The 10615-nt window shown below is 46.9% G+C and overlaps 1 protein-coding gene across 1 annotated transcript in view; it reads left to right on the forward strand.

The window, feature by feature from the left end:
• The window catches only part of PRKN (parkin RBR E3 ubiquitin protein ligase), an 899371-nt gene that overhangs the window by 887246 nt on the left and 1510 nt on the right, over positions 1 to 10615 (forward strand). The window contains exon 11 of the mRNA XM_011373769.1: positions 4885 to 5002. Coding sequence (XP_011372071.1) covers positions 4885 to 5002 — 118 coding nt within the window. The remainder of the gene's footprint in view (positions 1 to 4884; positions 5003 to 10615) is intronic.

The raw sequence follows: 10615 nt of genomic DNA on the forward strand, positions 1-10615 counted from the left end.
AGAAGGACTTCATCCACCACTGCCGTTGTTGGTGAAGGAGCCACGAGGCAGGGCAGGCGGGCAGCCCCTAGAAGCTGAGAATGACCCCAGTCGACAGCCGGGAAACTACACGCAGCTGAATTCCATCAGTAGCCAGAGATGATATATAAATGAATGAACGTGGCTATGTTCCAATAAAACTTTATTAACAGTACAAGTAACAGATCAGATTTGGCCCGCTCTAGGTTACAGTTCACTAAACATGGTTGCGATTACTGAGATGTTGGCCGCCATTTTCGCCGTTTCATTTCGTACTTTCCATCTCTTTCTATATTTCGAGTCCTTCATTTCTTGCCTCCTTTCTTCACTAACTTTTGTTTGTTTGCTTTTTTCATTTATTCTATTTTTTCTTGTTTAGAAACAAAATACTTTGTTGTTGTTTTTTTACTGGTTACTCTAGAAATTTAAACGGATATTAGCGTAACAAAGTCTAATACTCTCCACCTAAATAATACAAGCACCTTAAAACTACTTAATTCTCTCACTTATATGCTGTTCTTGTCCAATATTTTAGTTCTACCTTGATTTTTTTAAGCCAACAAATTAAGCATTATTTTAACAGTTTTACGTAGTCAATATTCACTTTGACTTACCCACACGTCACCATTTTCTTTGCTCATATTTTTTTTCTTGAGGCTCAGGTGTTCTTTTTGGACTTATATCCTTTTGGGGTGTTCCTTTAGTGAAGGACCGTTGATGAGAAATACTGTGTATTTTATGTCCAAAAGTGTTTTGATTCATACCTATTCTTCATGCTTCATGCTTACGTTGAATTCTAAGCTGGTGTTTTTTGTTTTTTTTTCAGTACCTTGAAGATATTGTACTACTGTCTGTTAATATCCATGGGTTAAGAAATCAGATGTCAGAATAATTGTAACTTCTTTGCAGATACTCTGTGTTTTCTTTGCCACTGTCTCATCAAATACTGTTTCTCCTTTATGCTCTGTTACCTCTTTCTAGAACTCTAGAGAAGTTTGTACTTTCTCATCCTATCCCCCTCGCCCCCCGTTTCTTAATCTCCTTGTTATGGTTTTCATTTTTTGCTCTCTCATCCGTAGTCTGAGTAATTCTTCAACTCCAACTTCCAATTCACAAAGTCTCCCTTCATTGTGTCTAATTTGATGTATAACTCATCCACTGAGTTTCTCATTTTAGATATTAGTATTTTGTATTCAGAAAAATGAGCAAAACGAAGAAATTTATTCCTTTTTCAAAACTGCCTGGTTAATTATCGTAGTCTCTTATTCTTTTATCATACTTTTCATACCTTTTAAATTTTTTTAAGCATATCAAACATATTTATTTTGTACGCTCTATCTGATCATTCCAATATCTATGATTTTTGCTGGTCAGATTCTACAGTTTCCCGTTTCGTCTACTTTCACTCATGATAGCTTATATGCTCCTGTATTATGTGACTTTTTAATCCTGATTCCAAGTTTCTTGGAATTTTGTTTGTTAGTCTTTTTTAAAGTACCTTACGTGACAGGAGATATTTTTACTTCCTGGTTCCTGGATATACCACCAACCTAGGAGTATTTCAAATCGAGCTTTTGGATCAGATTCTTGTTTAAGCTAATTATATAATATGAGTCCTTTTCACAGGCCTTGTGTATGAGGCTTGCTGGTTAGGGATTCTCAGGAGGACTTTGTGTCCCCGGCCTGTCTCACCATAGAACCAAGGCCGAGACCAGCGCATACTTTATGAATTCTTCATCGATCCTCAGTTCTGGGAGGATTTTCCCGCTAGTTCATCACCTGAGGATGTCACCCCTCAGGAGGACAGGTCGTTTGTGTGTAATGGGAAAATTCAGCTCTACCTTGCACCCCACTCTGGCCCCAGGTTCTCTCTGCCTGAACTCACAGGGCCTGCGCAGCCCAGAACTAGGGAAATAGCCCCAGAGCAAACACCAGGTTGCTCTCCCTTAACCAGGAGTTTCTCTTTCTTATTCTGGTCCTCAAGGATCTCCCTTCCTTCACCAGATCAGCCAAGCATTAGCTGATTTTCTTCCAGATTTTCTTCCAGATTTTTTTATCCAGCATTTTTCGGTGTATAGACCTGGGAGAAATTGCACTTAGCACACAGTGTGCTTCGCGGCCGAGAAGCAGCATTTTGAAATTAGTTTTTAATAAGTCAAATGGTATAGTTCTCTGAAGTATACACCTTAGTAAGCAATTTTAAACCATTGCTAGATTTATAAGCTCCTGGACCTTACAAAGAAAAGCTTGGAACATACGATCAGAAGAAATATTTGGTGCGAGTGTTATCGCTGAGGGTTTGGACCTCATGTGAATCTGACCTGATGGGATTATACGTGCTTAAAATATAAACCTGCTTACTAAATCTTGCGGTGGTTCTCACTAACCACAGCTCTACCGCTGGGCTCTCAGCCTCAAGGGGCCCTTATGTTGTCCCTGAGCCAAAGGACATTATCAGTGCCCTGCAATTGCTTCTTGGCTGTTAAACTGATCCTGCTTTAATCAAACAAAGTATTCACAAATCACATGATTTATAATAGATTTCGAAATGTTAATCTGAACGGAATCCCTCTACCTTGGCCTTGAGAGTGTTTAAAATTTTTTCTTTTATGCTTTAAAATGAATACAGATGTGAAAATCACTGTCTCTGAGTTATAAAAGAAGTTTCCTTTGTGACACTCTCTGAGTTATAAAAGAAGTTTCCTTTGTGAATGGGATAGCTGATTAACAGAGAGAAATTGGTTTCACCCCACGCCAGCCCCTAGGGCTGCACCCCAAGTGCATCACAGGGTCCTATACCAGATACTGTCAAATTAGGGCCTTTGTGGGTGCGTCATCCATTCATTCACGCAGCTACAATGTCCTGGGTGCCTGCTAGGGACCAGACACTGTGTGAGGAGCGCGCAGACATCATCCGGCCCCAGAAGAATTCACTTTCTATTGGAAATAACGGAGACAGAAATACTAATTACTGTAAAAACCTTTAAATGCTGCAACTTAGATATAAACACAGTTGTTAACCTCATAATACTACATTCTTAATGTCCAGACCACTTAAACATCTCAAAAATATGTGAAATCTGTTGATGAAATGATAGACGTTGGATCCGTCTTTGAGGTGAAGCATTCTGCTCAGCAGATCCTACATCTCATCTGGGCACCTCACTCAGCGCAGTCACCTGCGGATGACTGCTCACCAAGGTCATAGTTTCTGAGCATAGCCACATGCTGGGAGGTGACAGGGCTGGGCAGAGTTTTATCCTCAAAGCACAAAGCTGGGGTGAGAACCTGTGTGGGAGCATCTCTGGGTTGGGCTTCCATCTTTCTGGTTTTCCAAATTCTTGCATTTGACTGGCAGTAATGCTGCTCTGTATGAGGTGAGCATCCTTGAACCTGGCGCCCGGCCTTTTCCCTACTCAGAAGCCTCATTTGTAAAATAAGTTTGATGTTCACCCAGCTGATTTATCTAGGTTATTGTGAGCATCGACTGAAATAGTGGAAATGTCAGTGTAAAAACTGTGTTATAAACATGTGAAGTATTATCGGTATTATTACTTGAGTAATATCAGAGTATTAGAGCATTTCATGGTATCACGGTGTTTGATTTCTTCACACATTTCTATTTTTAGGCATTTTCAGTAGTTTCTTAACCTAAAAATAGCTCTAGGAATATTTTGAGAGCCATTATAAGTTAATAAAATGATTTTCACAACTGTATTCATTTTAAAGCATAACAGAAAAAATTTTAAACACTCTCAAGGCCAAGGTAGAGGGATTCCGTTCAGATTAACATTTCGAAATCTATTTCTGACCACAAGGTTCTCATACAGAATCCAAAAATGTACCAGTTCTTTCCCAGCACACGTCACTCAGTGTCGAAGCCAGTGGAAGAGATTGCAGCGTTCGAATGATTAATTAGACAGGTGCAGAGCAAACATCTGCTTTGAAATGGCTCCTCCTTTGTGTAGAAAGAGTCGGGGATAATTTAGTCCTCCGACAGGAATAATATTAGCAAACGTTTTTGAGAGCTTGCCGTCTTATAGATCCCGAGGTAATTCATATTATCACTTAACACTATGTGTCAGATGTTCATTCCAAATCTTTAAAAAAAATTAACCCACCTCACCCTCGACACCCCCAATGCATCAGGCAGTTTTTATTCCCATCTACGAGATGAGAACTTCCAGTTAACGAACATTTTTCCTCAGCCGACCACTTGGGGGAGCTGAGGTTCGAACCCAGGCAGCTGGCTCTGGGGCCCACAGTCGGTCTCTCCCCAGTTCCCACGGCCACCTTCTCCGTCACATCCACTTCATTCCCTTGTCCCTGTTCCTGTCGCTTCTGTGGCGACATTCAAAGTCTCCCGTTTTCTAGGTGCGAGAATGATGTAGTAGAAAGTGTAAAAGCAAAGCTTTTGGAGTCACACAGACTCTCCAACTTACCAGCTTTGGGCAAGAGTTTAACTCATCTAATCCTCAGTGTGAAAAAATTAATAAATAAACGAGCATATCCACCAGACGGAGCATCTCGCGAGAAGTGTTTTGGAGCATTTATCACCTTGCCTGCATATTTAAGCGCCCGATCGGCGTTATTTATCACAATTATTTAAAATAATAAAAGAGAGGGCCTCGCGCTATAAAACTGAGCCATCTTTTCTCAGCTTGTAAGCGCAGACCGCGTGCGCAGAAAACCACGACCCACGCGGGCCCAGCCCCGTCCGCCACCTGTCAAGTGAGTTTACGGCCGAGCCGCTTGCCTGAGGGCACGTCCCTCTCTAAGGATTTCCCACACCAGCATTTACGGAACCCACGCTTCAACCCGCATGTGAAGATCTGACTTTCCACTCCCGCGTCTTTATTCCCCCAGGCCTACAGAGTGGACGAGAAGGCGGCAGAGCGGGCTCGGTGGGAAGAATCTTCCAAAGAAACCATCAAGAAAACCACCAAGCCTTGTCCCCGCTGCCACGTGCCAGTGGAGAAAAATGGTGAGTCTGGGCCGCGCGGGGAAGCGCGGGGTCGACGAGCTCGTCTGGGAGAGCGTCGGCTGTGGGGGGAGCAGTCGGCAGCTCTCGCGGGGTTTATAACTGCGGAGTTCAAGTTCAGCTCAGCGGCTTTGGAGCCATCGGGCCGCAGTCGGAGTCTCAGCTTTCCCACGTCAGGCTCTCTGACCCCCTCAGCCACAAGTCCTCATCCAACTGCCCTCATTGTTACTGATAATATTAGACATGACGCGTCTATTAAGTCGTCTACTAGAATAATAACAACCGCAGAAAAAGATGCTAGGGACATTCCTGAGTCTACTGTTTCCCAAAGTGTGCTCCACTGGACTCTGGTGTCCAGAGACACCCAGTGGGGGACAGAGGACGTCACCATGCCAAATAAACTGGCGATGGGTTTCTACTATGTCCCCCTCCTGGAGAGGGGGGACAGAAACAGCTCGCTTGCCTGGAGCACTTACTGTATGCTCGTCCCTGGTTCTCTGCAAGTATCAGGTCCTTTAATTCTCCCCAAAGTCACGTAGGGAGCTGCGATCACCCCCGTTCACAACGTACTTCAGCCCATTGAAGCGCTTCGGAATCCCTTCGGTAAAGAAACCTGTTTGGTTTTGTTTGACCGATTGTCTCCAAACTCTTTTGGCCATGATTTTTTTTCTCTGTAGCACAATAGTTCACATCCCTTTGAACCCTGGACTCCACCCTGGGCCTTGGTTTCTCCCTCCCTGCCGTGGGGTGTCGGCACCCCACACTATGACACTCGGCTCTCTCATCGAAACACCCTCTACGTGAATGTGTTTTCAGATAGGGCTTTTTCTTTTGCCTTCCACCAACTCCTCTCCAAATGTTAAGAATGTGAAGTGACAACTTGGAGGTACCCATGGATTAAGTGACGTTAACTCTAGTCGGTCTCCCAGGAGCCCATACGTATGTCCTGCTTTGGGGGTTTCCAGGCTTAGGGACAGCAGCACCCACATTCAAATGGTTCTCCCTACCCACCCTCCGAACCCCAGGCGGCGCCTCACATGACACCCCAGTGTCTCTTTCTGACACACGCGGTCACATCTACTCCTGCTCCTAAATGCTGGGGCCGCCGGGGCCGTAGGGACTTGCTAGAGCTCTTAGAAGAAGGACACCCCTCCAGCTCCTGCCCATGTCACACGCGGAGGACACTGGGGAGACCCACGCGGCTCCGTGCTGTGGCTGTGGCTTTCCCTTCCCCCGATGACCTTTGCCCGGCTCCGATGGCCCCGCTGTGTGGTCCTGCCGTTTGTCGGCGGCACTGTGTGCCCTGCCCAGCTCTGCGGCCGATCTGAAGTCAAACTCTCGTCTGTATGCAGAGCATCCTTTGTGCCGCCCATTCTCCGTGACTCTTGTACCTCTCAGCAACTCGGGGGTACCTGCTACCATCCATCCTGGATGTGCCGGCTTAAAGCCATCCAGCCCAGTGCCCAGGGTCCTTTCCAATGTGAAGCACATGTGCGTGTACGAGGCGGGGTCCGCAGCATCATTACAGATGAGAAATAAAACGAGGCACCAGGTCCAGCCTCCCCTACGCTCTCCTCACCGAGCGTTGACGGCGCCCTGGTTCGGAGGCCGCTGAGAGCTGGCTTGTCCTGTGGGCCCAGCAGGCCCGGGACAGCCTCTCAGGCCTCTCTTTCCGCAGACGTGCCCACCGGAGAGTCTCGGATAAACGAGAGAGGGCCGACGCATCCCAGAGCAGCAGGCACAGGCCGATCGTACCCCCCAAAAAGAAGAACGTTCCCCATGCGTCATCGTCCTTCCTTTGTATGCTGGCCCATTCCTAGACAACGCCGTGGGGTGACGAGTACCTACGAAGAGAGGGCGTCAGTGAGTCAGAGGAGTTTTCTAGCCCAGGCTGACTGAGCGGTGTCAAAAGGGCAACGGGAAGGGAAGGGAAGGGCAGAGCCCCTCGGCGGGGCGGGCCTGCGACACCGCTCAGCACGAGCCAGCGTTCTACGGCAGACGCACTCGAAGAAGGCGCACTCAATAGCAAGAGCCCATTTTGCTATCATAAAGGCCAGGAACCTGGTCTGTCTATGCCCTGGGCCCAGAAAAATGCCTGACAAGTAAATATTGGTCAAAAGTAGCTGGTAAAGCAGATAGGCTCATAGGTTTTGATAAAATGTGGTAGAGAAGGCAAGCTAGAAAACCACAAAAGCCTGGGTAGGAGATGGCTTCGGAGAGGAGGCGGGTCCTGAGTGCGAAGCGAAGGAGCGGTTGGAATTAGCCAGTCGAGGACGCGGGAGAGACACTAGGCAGACGGCGTGTGTAACCGACGCACGCGGGCGTGAGCAGGAAGCCCAGACGGCGTGTGTAACCAGCGCACACGGGCGTGAGCAGGAAGCCCGGACGAGGCTCACAGGAGCACGCACTACCTGCCGGGTAGGACGGAGCGTGTGGGGCCTTCGTGAGTGACACGAAAGTCTTGGACTTGACTCTGGGAGACACGGAGCCACTGCGGGGCGGAGCAGGGGAGCGAAGTGCTCAGAAGGGCCTTTGAGTCAGGCCGCCCTGGCAGCCCTGGGAGGTGGAACCGAAGGAGCCAGGTGACTCACGACCGTAGAAACGTGTCCTCCTCGGGTCATTCCTTGTTATGCACTATAAATGGGAAGCGATGATTTTTCACCTATAGATTTTCAACCTCCGAACTGAAAAGCTGAAACTTTAAGCTTATTGATGAAAATCTAAACTGTCTTAAAGTGTATTTTACAACCAAAACTATGAAGGCTCTATTAAGCAAGAAACGCTAGTCTTGTCGTCTGCTTCTCAGCCCGTTTCTTAGTCACCTAATCCCAGCAAAGCAGCTTCTCCTTCCCCAAAGCCACAGCGATCCTGAGGCTCATTCCCGTTTTAAGCCCAGGCTGAACCCTGGCACTCCTCGTATAATCCCCTACGACCTTTGGAAGTTTCTTCCTCCCTCTGGGGAAGGGGAGAATCCGCCTCCTCCATCCTCCTCCAGTTCTCACGGCTGGACTAATAATAGCGTCACTACATCGACACAAGGCTAGATGACCAGGAGAAGCGCCAGCTGAATGCACGTGCCCGGCACACTCACGACACGATGCTCAGCTCGCAACAGGAGGCTCAAAGATGCGACCGAACTAGGCACTTTTTAATACTTTCTAGACAAAGAGGCGTTACATTCGTGAGAAATCCACAGGACGAAAGAAGGCAGGGCCCATTCGTAAGGGAGCCGAGTGTGGCCTGGGACTGGGCGGTGAGCCCAGGAGGTGCCGCAGGCCCCCCTGTGTGGCCTTCTGGCTCCAGACCTTAACTCTAGTGATAGCTTGTCTCTCAGCTTGGGGGGGGCCAGGGGGGGACCTCTCATGGAGATTTGTTCCCTGCAATGCGGGGAGCAGAGGCGACTCAGAGAGCTCCAGCTGCTCCCTGCTTCTCCAGTGGTTTTCATTAGAAATGATCACTATGCCACTGCGTTATCTCGGGCCTGCCCTGGGCACGTCACCCCCGCCTCAAACAGATGAGGTTCTGGTTCCATCCTCTGACCAGGAAGTGTCTGTTACCAGTTCAATGTGCCTTCAGGTTGTTCAAGAGCTTTCACTCTCTTATCAAATCTAAGGACGAGGTACTGGTGACGAGCTGCCGGCCGGGGCAGGGGCGCGTCACCTGTCACTTTGGTGTAGCCTGGGCTTCTCACGGCCGAGTAGTCCGGGGACAGGATTCTCTAAGTGGGCCACCCCTTTTTTGTTTTGAATATCCACAAATGAGTATGAAGGTGTCAGCGGCTCCTCGCCAGCATTTACCTTAAAGCTGACAAAGCTTTTCGGATTAGAGTCCCTGATGCTTCTCCAGGGTATGGCGTCTAGCATACTGCCCTGGGTGTGTCAGGCCGGGAAGGGAAGGGAAGAAACTTAAGGATGTGACTGTCCCCTCTTCCTGCTCCCTTTCTTCTTGTTCTGCTGGGCCATCGTGACCCTGGTTTCTGTAATGAGACCTTATCTGTAATGCCAGTGGTCCGCATCCATTAAGATCTCGGTACAATGGGAAAACCTTCTCGACCTTTCAGTTAGCATCACTTTCATGCTTCGTCGAACGTGAATTTATTGCTTAAGGATTTTTTACGATATTCCAGAGAAACTTAAGTGATCATACTGCGTTACGTTTTTATCGTACTACTTACATCAGAAGTACACAAGCATGAAATTGTGTTGAAAATTACACAGTCCTGTAATTGTGTAATCCTAAATGAGAACTATTAAGATAAAAACATAAGTGAATTTTCCCCTTTATTGTCCACATATTCGTAATTTTTAAGTGATCCTTAAACCAAACCAAAAAGAAGTAGAAAAGTATTTTAAAGGCCCTTCCGTTAGCCTAAAACAAATGCCTTTAGTTACTTAGTCATAAACACTTTAAATTAGCAGAAGTTCTTGTCGAAGGAAGAAACGTCCAAACCTGCAGAGAATTTTATTGAGTTTATCTGAGCCAAACTGACGACCATCGCTGGGAAGCAAAATCTCAGTCCTTTCTCAAGGATTAAGAAAATGCTCCAGAGAACAGCAGTTCTGCGGCTTCTGTCATAGGTTAGAGTCAGGAGGAGACGGAAGAGGGTTCATTGGAGGTCGATTAAGGGCGGGAGAAGCAAAGGCGAGAAATCTCTGGGACTGGATAAAAAGTAAACAGGAGGGACACTTACTTCTTTCACGTGGGCGGGTGCAGGAGAGTTACTAATTAATATTCACAGCATCTAGAGATGGTAGGCCGGGGCCAGGATAGCCTCAGGGGCTCTGTGGGGTAGGCCCTGCGGGTTCTGGAGAAAAAGAGATGACTGATATTTCAAAGGTATGTTATCTTAGATGCAAAAAAGACAAAAGACAAGCTCACTTAAGGCAGAGATTGACCTTCGTCCAGAAAGCTCCAGGCCCAGGACATGCCATGACCTGCTTTTGGTTAGAAATGTTTATGTTCGGACCATCCTATGGGGTTATTTCCATCTCCGAGTTTGTAGGGCCGCCATGCTGACCTCCCCTGAGCTTGTCGGGTTAGTATGTGGCCCTTTTTTTTTGTTGTTCACATTCTCATGCCAGGTTTTTCATAATAAAAATGAGGCAGTACTGAAGCAATTACATGGGAAATTTGGCAAGAAAAAAAATGACTTAACAAGATAATCGGTAAAAATGAATAATGGAGCACATTCCATGTTATGTAGGATTCAAGCAAAGAAACTGCTTTTGCCTGGAGTACTTGGGAAATTTGGTCAGAAACAGCCCTCTGCATATAACTGCAGACGAGTGAATAACTTCCTGTCCCCTCATGGCAGACTTGGTGTCTGAGCCCCAGAAGCAAGTGAGGAATGTATTTAACACGTGGGAGGAGGTGAGGGATCCCCAGATAAGTCTCAAAGGAAGGGACTTTTCATGTCATGCTGAAAAGGCCCTCCTGTGTGAAAGAAGGGACCTTGAAACCAAAATCCCAGAGAACTTGGTTAAATCTCAGGCTTTGTCCTTGACCCAGAGAAAATTCCACAGCCAAGTAATACTCTCGCAAGCTGCTTTTGAAGAGGGAGGTAATATGTGTAAAGCACCTGGCATCGTTCATTAGTTTCTTTCAATTCTCATTTTA

The sequence above is a fragment of the Pteropus vampyrus genome, unplaced genomic scaffold (genome assembly GCF_000151845.1).
Source record: "Pteropus vampyrus isolate Shadow unplaced genomic scaffold, Pvam_2.0 Scaffold230, whole genome shotgun sequence".
NCBI lineage: Eukaryota > Metazoa > Chordata > Mammalia > Chiroptera > Pteropodidae > Pteropus > Pteropus vampyrus.